This window comes from Brachyhypopomus gauderio, chromosome 3 (genome assembly GCF_052324685.1).
Source record: "Brachyhypopomus gauderio isolate BG-103 chromosome 3, BGAUD_0.2, whole genome shotgun sequence".
Classification (NCBI taxonomy): Eukaryota; Metazoa; Chordata; class Actinopteri; order Gymnotiformes; family Hypopomidae; genus Brachyhypopomus; species Brachyhypopomus gauderio.
In genome coordinates, this window is record NC_135213.1 from 8,185,234 (window position 1) to 8,196,743 (window position 11,510).

At 51.2% G+C, this 11,510-nt stretch overlaps 2 protein-coding genes across 4 annotated transcripts in view; one reads left to right on the top strand and one right to left on the bottom strand.

Annotated features, from left to right (window-relative positions):
- afap1l2 (actin filament associated protein 1-like 2) overlaps positions 1–9,127 on the top strand; it is a 32,180-nt gene extending 23,053 nt beyond the window's left edge. Inside the window, exons 5-19 of one of the 2 annotated variants that reach the window (XR_013129925.1) lie at positions 1,016–1,127; positions 2,410–2,621; positions 2,989–3,168; positions 3,245–3,319; positions 3,459–3,543; positions 3,636–3,740; positions 3,891–4,102; positions 4,892–5,037; positions 5,154–5,268; positions 5,464–5,652; positions 5,838–6,141; positions 6,273–6,440; positions 6,634–6,821; positions 7,069–7,225; positions 8,234–9,125. Coding sequence is in view for 1 of the 2 variants with exons in the window: in XM_076999283.1 (XP_076855398.1) it covers positions 1,016–1,127; positions 2,410–2,621; positions 2,989–3,168; positions 3,245–3,319; positions 3,459–3,543; positions 3,636–3,740; positions 3,891–4,102; positions 4,892–5,037; positions 5,154–5,268; positions 5,464–5,652; positions 5,838–6,141; positions 6,273–6,440; positions 6,634–6,852; positions 7,056–7,225; positions 8,234–8,260 (2,319 nt within the window). In the remaining variant the exon portion in view is untranslated. Of the gene's footprint in view, positions 1–1,015; positions 1,128–2,409; positions 2,622–2,988; positions 3,169–3,244; positions 3,320–3,458; positions 3,544–3,635; positions 3,741–3,890; positions 4,103–4,891; positions 5,038–5,153; positions 5,269–5,463; positions 5,653–5,837; positions 6,142–6,272; positions 6,441–6,633; positions 6,853–7,055; positions 7,226–8,233 lie in introns of both variants that reach the window. The other variant, XM_076999283.1, reaches the window with a different exon arrangement.
- A 411-nt stretch (positions 9,128–9,538) lies between these two features.
- vwa2 (von Willebrand factor A domain containing 2) overlaps positions 9,539–11,510 on the bottom strand; it is a 14,405-nt gene continuing 12,433 nt past the window's right edge. For both annotated transcript variants that reach the window (XM_076998543.1, XM_076998544.1), the window contains exons 11-14: positions 11,264–11,510; positions 10,553–11,104; positions 10,030–10,152; positions 9,539–9,842 (exon numbers count right to left, since the gene is read on the bottom strand). The exon at positions 11,264–11,510 is cut by the window's right edge and continues 332 nt beyond it. In XM_076998543.1, the coding sequence (XP_076854658.1) occupies positions 9,709–9,842; positions 10,030–10,152; positions 10,553–11,104; positions 11,264–11,510 (1,056 nt within the window). In that variant the 3' untranslated portion in view covers positions 9,539–9,708. The remainder of the gene's footprint in view (positions 9,843–10,029; positions 10,153–10,552; positions 11,105–11,263) is intronic.

Sequence of the window (11,510 nt, forward strand, 5' to 3'; positions counted from 1 at the left end):
CAATGGCCTGCTCCTTCCTTTTAATCACTGGCAGATGCGGGAACGCTCCGACACGGCTTCTCGTACCTCCCAGTTTCTTTTAGTGTGTCAGCGAATGAGAGAGAGGGAAAGAGAGAAAGACAAAGCAGCCTGGGAGGGCCGTAGAGTTAAGAGTGTGAGAAAAACAGTTCCCCTTTAGTTCAGCGGAGATATTTGAGTGCCGGGGTGCTCTGTGTGTGGGGTATGTGGAGACATCCTTTCCTTTTTTCTAACCCTCATACATCAGCCTCCAGTTCACACTGCATGCCTCATTCTTTCAGTTTAAATCACCTATTGCTTAAAGCCTTCAGCTAACTTTCATTTTAAAGTCACAACATCCCGTCCGCCTAAGGTTTAGGACCCGGTTGTTTACGAACATTCCCACGTCTTTGTTTCAACGTGGAAACTTATCCTGCCAGTTAACCTTCCCAGACCTCGCTGTGTCAGCATGCGGTTTTAATCAAGTCGGCGGGTCTGTCGGTGGAATTCTCACGGCGAGTCCAGATGAATCACTTTCCCTGGGTGTGTGTGGGCAGATGCAGCAGGGGCGCGCACACACACACACACACACAGCCCCGGGCTTCACCGTGCGGGTATCGGATGGAAGGATTCAGATATGTTCCTAATTAAACGATTTGGGAGCGCCGCCGGTCCGCACCACTCCCAGCTAAAACAATTACTCCTGCAGGCAAACACGCCTGGAATGCCTGGTCAAACATCGCCTGGCTGAGGTCAGAGGAAGCTCAGGGTCCATCTGGAGGGGGTCCCCTCCGTCAGATGGGAAAGCCCATCAAAAAGACAGGTGCACGGGCTAAGAAGCCCGGAGCCTGACGTACCTTTGAGAAGCAGACAGAGGGGTTGAGGGGTTTGTGTGCTACGTGTGTAACATGAGTCTTTATTAAGGTACAATGATCTGTTAAAGTCTTTCTCTCTGTCTTTCTGTCTTTCTCCATCTCTTTCTGTCTTTCTCCATCTCTTTCTGTCTTTCTCTCTGCAGGTCCTGATGGGGAGGGACCCTTTCCCTCTCCCCCCAACTCCAGCAACAGCGGGCCTGGACCCTGCGGAGAGCTACTACGAGGAAGCCCAGCCGTACGACTCCACCAACAATGGTGAGCCGTGGGCCGCCTCCCGGTGTCCCGTGTCTCCATGGCACCCGGTTCATGGCCTGGCCGTTTCCCTCGCAGCTTTCTGCAACATTCTTCTAGCGCGTCACCCGATCGCTCGGGGCTCTGATTTAGCTCCCTGGCCACCAACACCAAATTCTAGCTAATGCCATGGAACGCTCCCAGCTCTGTGTTTGGACCGGCGCTCCTTGGACGGTTCCCCAGCCGGACCCCGCACGAGGACACGTGAGGGGGGGAGGTGAGGGGGGGGCTACGCAGCACAGAACAGCGAGGGGCTTTGTTCGGATCCAGCCGCTCCTCTGGCACCGGGCGCGGTGACGAAGCCCAGGACGGGAGGCTGAAGGAGGGCGTGGGGGTGCACAGCGCGGGACCTCGGACAGGATGATTCACATCTCCAGCAGATGTGCGGAGGACACGGTCAGACCGTCACGCAGCTCAACACTGAGGAGATGGGGAGGAGAGATGTTTACTTTGATGCGCTGACTGCTTTCTGGAACAGGCGGCGAGCCAGCTTGTGGAGATGTAGTTCAATGTGTTAGTGGAGCTCTTGTAATAAGAAGTATGCACAATACTCCCTCTTGTTGCTGATGGCAGTTTGGGGTTTAATGCGTTCCTCAACCTTTTAGAAATGCAAGAGACCAGAAACCATTCAAAATGTTCTTGCTGTTTCTAAGACACCCGAGGTCCTGTATAATGTCATGTTTGTATCTCCTTTTCTCTCTCTTTCTCTCTCTCTCTCTCTCTCTCTCTCTCTCTCTCTCTCTCTCTTCATTCTTTTGTTTCTGGAGATGTTAATATCATTTGAAATCAAACGTGTTTCACAAAGAAGAGTCAGTCAGAGACCTCTGACAATATGGTCTTTGCTTTAAGTAATCCGGGTATCTTCCATCAGGGGAACTGGAATGAAGAACTGATACTTTCAATTAACAGGAGACGTGCCTGGCACAGGCTAAGAGGGTCTGCAGCTACACTGCTGGGGGGCCATGCCAGATCTTTCTGGCATGGCCAGAATCAGAATCAGGATTTTTCCTGATTCTCCAGCCATTCCCCATAGACACTCAGCTTTGAATCGGTGGCCTGCTCTGCTCTGCATGGTCTGCTTGCCGTCTTCACGTCTTTCCAGGAAATGTTCCTGCAACCCCAGAAGATCATTTTCTTAGACCCGACCCCATCCCTGTTAGCTCCACCCCCACGACCTCCCCGCCCCCCACTCCAACGGTGCTTTCCGATTGGTCCTGACTCTCGTCCCTCTGCCCCTGTGGTGCAGATGAGGGCGAGGCGGTGAGCAGCTCTTACGAGTCCTACGACGACGAGGACGTCCCCGTGAAAAAGTCCCCCGGCGCGCAGCACCAGTGGCCGTCCACGGAGGCGTCCATCGAGCTGATGAAGGACGCCCGCATCTGCGCTTTCCTCTGGAGGAAGAAGTGGCTGGGTCAGTGGGCCAAGCAGCTGTGCGTCATACGAGAGACCCGCCTCCTGGTGGGTGACTCCGCCCCCTCGTAGGGTCCTCATGCTGATGGTCCACCCACACTCCCAAGTCACCCAAGAAATGTGATTAGTCTGTCATTGGAAATGTTAATTATTATTATATTGCTATTGAAATGTAGTCACACATGTATTTAACTAAACTGTTGAATATTGACACTTCAGTAGAATTAGTTCCTGAGCAATTGAGACTAATTGAGATAATGTAGACATTATTGTATTGTAGTACATTATTTCTTTGTCACAGGTGTGTTTAGACATTAAGGTTCTCAGATTTGCCTGAAGTTTCTATGGTACGTACATGGCATTGTAATTCGGAACAGCAGAATCAGGAGCCACGTGCCACTGTTTGTGTCTGCAGTGCTACAAGAGCTCGAAGGAGCAGACGCCCCTGCTGGACGTCAGCCTGCTCGGCTGCAGCGTGGTCTACAAGGAGAAGCAGCTCAAGAGGAAAGAGCACAAGCTCAAGGTTATCCCGCAGGGCGGCGAGACCATCGTCCTGAGCCTCCAGAGTCGGGAGCAGGCCGAGCAGTGGCTGAAGGTGAGGAGAACCCCTCCGGGAACGCTCCACGCGTCAGACGGTCACATCTCACTGTGGTGTTCATGCCCGCCCGTAGGTGATCCAGGAGATCAGCCCAAAATCTGCGGACGGCGCCGACGTCGGTGAATCCCCCAGGCTCATCTGTACCAAGGTACGAGCTGAGCAGAACGCTCAGGAACATAGCAGGGAACACGACCACGTGTGTAGACAAGTGGGAGTTTTGGAGCCCCGTCAGTAAGCGGTGACGGAGGAGAAGGTGGTGTGCGTGATCTGAGCGATCTCCTCAACAGGGCGAGCTCGGCGAGAGGTTCTCCGTGGCCTCAGAGAGCGGCAGCAGCACAGACAGCCACGCTGAGACCCTGGAGAACAAAGACGGTGAGATGCTCCTCTTGCAGATGTTCTCCTGGACTGGTTGTAGTGGGAAGGATTATTTTCAAATGTTTGGTAACTATATAATTTCCTTTTAGTTAAGAAGAAATATGGCGCTGGCCTAAAGTTTAGTAATCTGATGAACATTGGGAAAAAGAAGTTTTCTTCGTCAGACAACCCTGAGAAGTGTGTGGAAACATCAGGTATATCTGTGCAGATCAACTGTAGATGCGCTTGTTTGTATGGTTGTATGTTTGAGTATTGTCCAAACAAAGATGGGTTTCCGAGTCACATCCAGAGCCCCCACCTCCCCCACCTCCTCCCCCACCTCCTCCTCCTCCTCCCTCCAACAGGCTACCTGAATGTACTGGTGAACAGCCAGTGGCGGATGCGCTGGTGTCAGATAAAGAACGGCCAGCTCTTATTCTACCAGGACAAGGGCAAGTCCAAGCCGGCCCAGCAGCCGGTCCCGCTGGAGGGCTGCATGGTCCTGCCTGACCCCAGTCCTGAACACCTCTACTCGTTTCGCATACAGATGGATGGAGAGGAACTCGTCATCCTGGAGGTGAGCACACCTCTCCCCACACCTGCCAGAATCTCTTACACAGCGTTGGTCATTAAAAACAAGACACTGCTTACATTACAAATGACTGACCCAGAGTCACTGGCGGTCTCAGTAAAGGCTACTGGCACACACACGTGAACATGACTGAGTTTGAGCCCCCCCCCCCCCCCCTCACACATCTCCACCACAGGTGCTCTGAGCCAAGAGACACTCCTCTCGGCCTGCAGGTCTTACACCCACATGCTGCTGGAGAAAAGCCCGGAAAGCTGCCGCTCGGGCTACAGTTGCCATGGCTCTAGTTGTTATGGCTGCCCCCTCCCACGAGCTCTGAGCAGCTGTACTCCATTCCTTACGATGCTGGAGCCTCGTCCAGACTTTGTTTGGACGTTGACGGTCCCGTAAAAGCCAGCGTCGATGTGGCGTGCCTCGTTCCAGCAGCGTTCACGAACGCGTGCTTATTAAAAAGAACACTGTCAGCAGACAGATAAACAACTGATTTCCTGTTCACATTCCAGTATTCAGTGTCTGACTACTTACTCCACTTTAGGAAGACTCTTTTCTGTAAACAAAGAGAAAAGAGACCAAATACAACCTTCGCAAAGCTTCTGTAAAAGATAACGAGATGAAGCTGTTCAATGTGGCTGCCATCTTTTGGACGGTTTAAGGGGCATTTGCCTAAAGGATCTGCCGGTAGATTGCTTGTGCTGTAGTTTCATCAGTAGCTGATGTGTCTATGTGAGTGAATGGAGATGTCTCTCTGTTTAATGGGAGGATTTTGTGTCTCTTCAGGCCAAGTCATCTGCAGACATGGGCCACTGGCTGGGTCTTCTCCTGTCGCAGACCGGCACTAAAACTGACCCAGAGGAACTGACTTACGACTATGTCAACTCGGAGAGGATCTCCAGTATAGTCAATGCTGCCAAGACGTCCATGTAGTAAGCCTGTCCCTGTCTACTGCACATGTGTAGACAAACCAGCAAAGAACACGTGGATGTCATGGAACTGTGTGTGTGTGTGTGTGTAATTGTGGGACTTTGTGTGTATGCCTCAGCCTGATGCAGAGGAGATACTCAGAGCCCAACGCTTACACTGACAACCTCCCTTTGGACAACCAGGGCTCAGATGACATATACGATGATGTAGCCTCCACAGAGAACGAGCAAGAGGTGAGGAACGTTGTTCTTTCTCACAAGGGCCTGCTGTTCTTCTCATGATACTCTCCATGATACTCTTCTCATGATACTCTGTTTATTCTCACCGTTGGCTCTGTTGGATTGATGAGGATGAGGAGCGCAGAACCTCACAGGTGCTACTGCTGGAACATTCCTTAACACGTGTGTCCCTCCGTGCTCGCCGTACAGGACAGTCCGGACGGCGGCGGTGATCCGGTGCCGAGCGCGGATCAGGACGGGAAGGACAGGGTGTATCTGGACCTGATGCCTGTTCGCTCCTTCCTGCACACAAACGCGGGCAGGGTGTCCCCGCAGACAGGCCACTCCCCCGGCCCAAACGCCACGCCCTCTGACGAGCACCAGGACCCTGGGAATGAGGTGGGGACTCAAACAGCAGTGAAAATTCAAACTAAATTTCTCTCTGCCTCTGTTCTGACAGTATTAGATAGATATACTGTGCATCTCTATGACTTTAGCTAGTATCACGGTATCACAGCATCGCAACTATGATGTGTAAAACATCAAACAGTGACTGTAAAAGCGTTCGTCTCTTTCACCTTTAGCCTGTTCAACCTGAAGCGTCAGAGTACGAGATCTCGCTACCCACCACGACAGAGCGAGTCGATTCTACAGCCGTCACACCCAGGCTGGACCTGGATGCTTCCTCCAGTCCCCAGGCCCACTGGACCCAGCTCCCCGTTCAAGAGACCCAGAAACAGGCCGGCACCCCCAGCCTCGCCGTCCCTCGGAGCCAGAATCTGAGTCAGCCCCACGCAGCACCCCAAGCGCCCCCAACCCCACCGGCCAGCAGGGGGCGGGCCGCAAGCACAGACAGGCTGCTGGAGAGAAGCAAGCCGTCTGCGGCAGGTAGAGGCCCGAGCGTCTCCACGTCCCTCCAGGCCTCTCCGTGCTTTAATAACGCCGTCGTGCTGCTTTGCGTGATGTCGTAAGGTCGTGAGGTCGTAACAAGGCTCTCCTCCACATTCCTTCCCATGTAGCCAGCTCGGGGCCGGCCAAGCTTGGGAAGAACCGGACGGAGGCCGACGTGCGCCGCTTCACGGACGAGAGGGACCGGCTGGAGCGGGACAGGGAGGAGGTCAAGAACACCCTGGCCACGCTGAGGAAGGAGCGGCGGGAAGCAAAAGAGGAACTGAGCGCCTGTGAAGGTGCAGCATCGCCCTCTAGTGGACGTCTTTGCATATTGACAAAGAGCATATGCATTATTTATATGTATGATTTATAACTTTACGTGATTTATAGTCTTTAATAGTATCTTTATTTTCAACAGGTCATATTTTGTGGTTTACAAAAATGATTTGGAATCTCACTAGATAACTGCTGTAATGTTTCTTTGCACAGAACCCTCTAAGCAAGCTTCTTTGGAGGCGTATCTGAAGCAGAAGGAGGAGGCGTGTCGGGAGGCGGAGCAGCGGCGGGTGGAGGTGGAGCTAAGTCTGGTCGAGGTGAAGGAGAACTTAAAGAAGGTGGAGGCTGGACCTTTTACCCTGGGCACCACAGTGGACAGCAGCCTCCTGGAAAGCCCCACGGTGAGCGTGCTAAACCCTGCCCTGATTACTAACAGGCAGAAGGCAAAAGGAAATATGGAAATGGAAATAAACATGGAACGCATTAGTTCGTTGTTATTGAACCTTACTATCATAGTCATAGGCTGTATGAAACATATCCAACATCTTTCAAACACCTGCAGTGCTCCGGATTGTCATAACTATATTTCAACTATTGCCGACCCTGTGTTTTTAACTACATGTAACCACTGCCTCGTCCCCCCCCCAGCCCAAGCCCCCGCCTTCAGCTCCAACTGCCCCCCGCCGCCCCCACTGCCCCCATCAACAATGGTGACCCCTCTCCTGTCAACTCCGCCACAGCCCTGAAGAACAGGCCCCTGTCCGTCATGGCGACTAGCAAAGGGAACGTACTTCAGAAGGCCAAGGCAAGAGCTCGCACGCTCACACGTTCGCACACTCACACGCTCGCACGTTCTGACACCAACATAATTTTTATTTTGGTAACCTGTTTCAGGTCCTGCTGGTTTGTTTTTTTGTGTAGTGAAACATTTGCTCAGTGGGGCTCAGGTTGGATGACTCAGTTGGTGAGCCAAGAACATCTTGTGTTTCCGTACAGAACCAAAAATGCGTAGTTGCATTCGTACGTTTCAGATCGTGGGCCTGTTTGTAGGTTGGTAGGATCTTAACTCAACGTTTTCAGCATTCGTGCTGAATCACTATTTTCCTTCTCTATTCCTTCATCTGTCCCTCAGTCCCTCAGAGTTCAGCAGGGTTTTTCATGTTTGCATGTTTTTACAAAACATAACTTTCTGGTTCTTGAGGATTACCAGTGGTTATCATGTGGTCATAAACCTTCTGAGATCAGGCAGGCGTGTTTTTGTCTTTATCTGTCTCCACTCTAGATAGACTTCGTGTTCATGATCAAAAGCTTTTGCAGGTCATTCAGTACAGTGATGTTTCATAATCGTCCAGGTTGCTGGTGATTATCAGTGCCTCCTGTCGTAGTAATAATGACTTTGACACCCCTAAAATTATCCTATGCGACTAAGTGATGTAGTGTGAGATGTTAATCATATTGACCTGTGTAACAGGTGTTCACACGTCTTTGCTCCAACAGATGGCAGATTCACATGCCACAGCTAGAGAAAAAAACTGGCCTTCTTGTGCATGCAATAACAAGGAGATGAGAAACAGCTGGCCAAGAAAATATGGAGTAACCATTCCACTTATGGTTTATATAAAAACCGCAAATTCCTATATGCTTCAGCCAACATGGATGTAAATTAATGCTGACGTTCAGTGCAAAGTTTCACTGTGACTGGACACCATGCCTATATAGTGCACCGATGCATTGGTTTCCCGTCCGGCCGAACAGTATTAACGTTTAACGTGAGATCTGGCGTGTTTTAAATCACAACTCGTATTCTTCACAGGAGTGGGAGAAGAAATCCAACACCTAGGCGTGGGAACGGAGAGCGAGCCCAGCTTGGCCCGCGACGACTACCCGTGCTGAGCAGAGCTCCCTGGGCAGCTCCGGGCGTAGGGCTGACTTTGGCCTGAGCTTTGGGAGTGAAAGGGGGCTAGGGCGGGCCTTCCCTGACCTCCGGACTCCAGCCATTGGTTTGGAAGGCCCTCCCCCCCATTCCTGCTTTTCCTCCAATGAGAGACTGCGATGTTACTGCTTCCTGCAGGCAGCTTATCAGAGACAGTGCTGTTATCCCTGTGTTTCCTTGAGCGACCGATGCCACTGGACACTGTTGGATTGCTCTATTTAAATCTTTTTATATTAAAAAAAGGGAGATGTTTGAATACATTTTTATATCAGTAATGAACACATTACAGAAAGGTGTGGATTGGGTTTTTGTTTTTGATCGGGAAAAAAGTCGGGAAAGGTCAGAAGATGGGAGAACTGTGAAAGTCATTCATTTTTCCATTGCAGCATGCTACAAACGGTTCCTAATTCTTTAGCCATTTGGTACAGTATAGATCGTAGCTTGGTTCATTTATGCTGGTAGCCTAGATGTACATACATATTACGGACTCAGTTTCATTTTGACTTATTACTGTATGCTAGCTAAAAATGCACTTTTTATTCAAATAAAAATCTAAACTGACAAAAACGCTGAATGAACATGCACCCTTGCACAAGATAATTTTATCTTGATCTGTACCTGATATTTCTGAAACATCACAAATGCAACACAATGTTTGGTTTAGTCATTTTCTCCAACAGATGGCACCAAAACAAAGTATAATTGTTATGTACAATAAAAGGCAAAATAAAGTTGAAAATGTAATAATTTTACATCTCGGAAGAACAGTAAGCTAGCTATGCATACAAAATAAATATTTAAAATATGCCTCCTCTTAGAGACATTTTGTAACAAATGTTTTCTGGTCATCAAATATTAACTGGTCACAAGTCATTCATTAACAAGACGTTAACAAGTCAGTAAACTGATCCCACTATCTGAGAAACATGGATGTTTCTATAAAAAACTGAAACTGCTGAAATAGTTTTTTATACATAATAGCACATCTAAGCAATGGTCCCATGTTGCTCGAAGTCTAAATTCAACAGAAAGGAAGTGGTAGGTTCACCTCCCTCGCTGTGAGTGTAATGATATGTTTACTAGTGTAATGATGACTGACTCTGCACTGGGAACAGCAGCAGGTCTGAACAACCCCCCCATCCCCCCCCCCCCCCCCCCCCCCCCCCCCCCCCTTACCACCACCACCCCACATACCCGTCTTCCGGCCCCAGGTAGCCAACAGTAAGCCAGTGTAAATCTCACACAACTCACGCTTCCCTTTAAGCGTGTTCCCCTTCCTGTTTGATGAGGCCGCATTCGTTTCAGAATATAATGATGGTGATTTGCGTGATGTGCGTTTGCGTTTATCCGTCCGATCACTGTAATTGGCCAACGCCTCTCCTGCGTTGTGCTCTATAGAGGTGCTGGAGATCTGTGCTGCTCTTCCTGTGACGGCTCCTCTGCCCTGCGAGTCTGGGAAGATCTCCTCGGGGGCGTTGCTCTCTGCTTCCTGCAGGGGGAGCCGGTAGATACAGGATCAGTAAATGATTCTGCACGTCAACAAAGCACAAGTCAACCCAACAAAAGCTCTTTACCCCAGAGCCGAGCTACGCAACAATAACAATAACTCAAATTCGCAGCAGATCGGAATTTGACCGCTGCGACGGAACGATTCCGAAACAGCGACTGGTACGCACGCGTCTCGCAGTGGGGTCCCTCCCACCCACGGCATTCACAGCGGTAGCTCCTGTTTGATAGGACGCACACGCCGTCATTCATGCAGGGGTTGGGCTTGCACAGGTCCACCGTCTTCTTCGCGTCTACGCAGGGCCGCAGGCAGGGGTGAAATAAAGACATGTCACTGCTCTCAACAGAAACAGCACAGGGACTATAGTGGCTGGGCTTGGTGGAGAGTGATGAGAGCTAGTAGATGACGCTCGTGGCCTTTGAGCACAGTGTCTGGATGAGAAGCACTTCCATCCAACAGAAACCACTTGCAGATTAATGACCTAGCACACTTCCTTTATGAACCAGATGTAGATGTAATAGATGGATAGTATTTGTTCTGTCCCAACACTAAGCAAAATGTCAATTTAGTGAATTTAGCTAAAGTTAAGACAATTGATACATATATAGTCATTCATATGCTGCATATAGTCTTTCAGACACTGTTTATAAACCCCCTTTTTGTTTCAATCATATATTTTTCATCCCTCTCACCTGCACAAACCATCTGCACCAGCACATCCTCAGAGTACTTCAGGTCTTCGTAGGAGGGCACTATGGTCACGTGACTCTCGGAACCGGCGATGCGCACGAGGCCGTCGTGCTGCATGTCCCCTACGCCGATGACGAACACGGACACCCCGCCGTCACGGAGCTTCTGGGCGGGCACGGCCGCGTCCTCCGCCCCCGAGCCGTCCGTCAGCACCACCACGGCTTTGGCCACGCCCGGCCGCGCCCCTCGGGCCACCGTCAGGCTGTGAGAGTGCACGTGGAGCAGCGCCGAGCCCGTGGACGCCGTCCCGCCGAGGAATGGCGCCTTGCTCGCCGCGTCCAGCACGGCCGAGCCCGATGAGTGGCTGTCCAGCTCGAAGACGGAGACGGGCCGCCGTCCGTACACGACCAGCCCCAGCTGGGCCACGTCGCGATTCACGTCGAACTGCACGGAGACGCTGCGCACGAAGTCCTGCAGGAGGACAAAGTTGTCCTTCCCCACGTTTGCTGAGGCGTCCACGACAAAGACCAGGTCCACCGCCTGGCCGAGACAACCTGTACGAGACAAAGATTTGATCTGTGCCTGTACTGTAACCAACATGAAGCATGGGATAGGAACAGGAATATGAGACCAAGCAGGCCAGAGAGAGAGCTACTCCAGTCCTCCATCACGCTGATCCTGGGTCAGTAGTAAGGTAGGGCGGATCACAGTACCTTGTATGTCCACACTACAGATCTTGGCTTTCAGCTCAGGGATCTTGGCCATCAGTCTGTCTGGAGAGCTGTAGGTGATTGTGCGCTGGGGATTTCCTGTGATGTTGTTGATCTCAGCCCTCATCCCCTCCGGCGCCACGCCGATGATGAACACCTCCCTGTCCCGCGCGTACTTGCCCGCCTCCACGACCGCGTCCGCCGACGGCGAGCCAGCGAGGAGCACCAGCACGCGCGGCAGGTCGTCCTG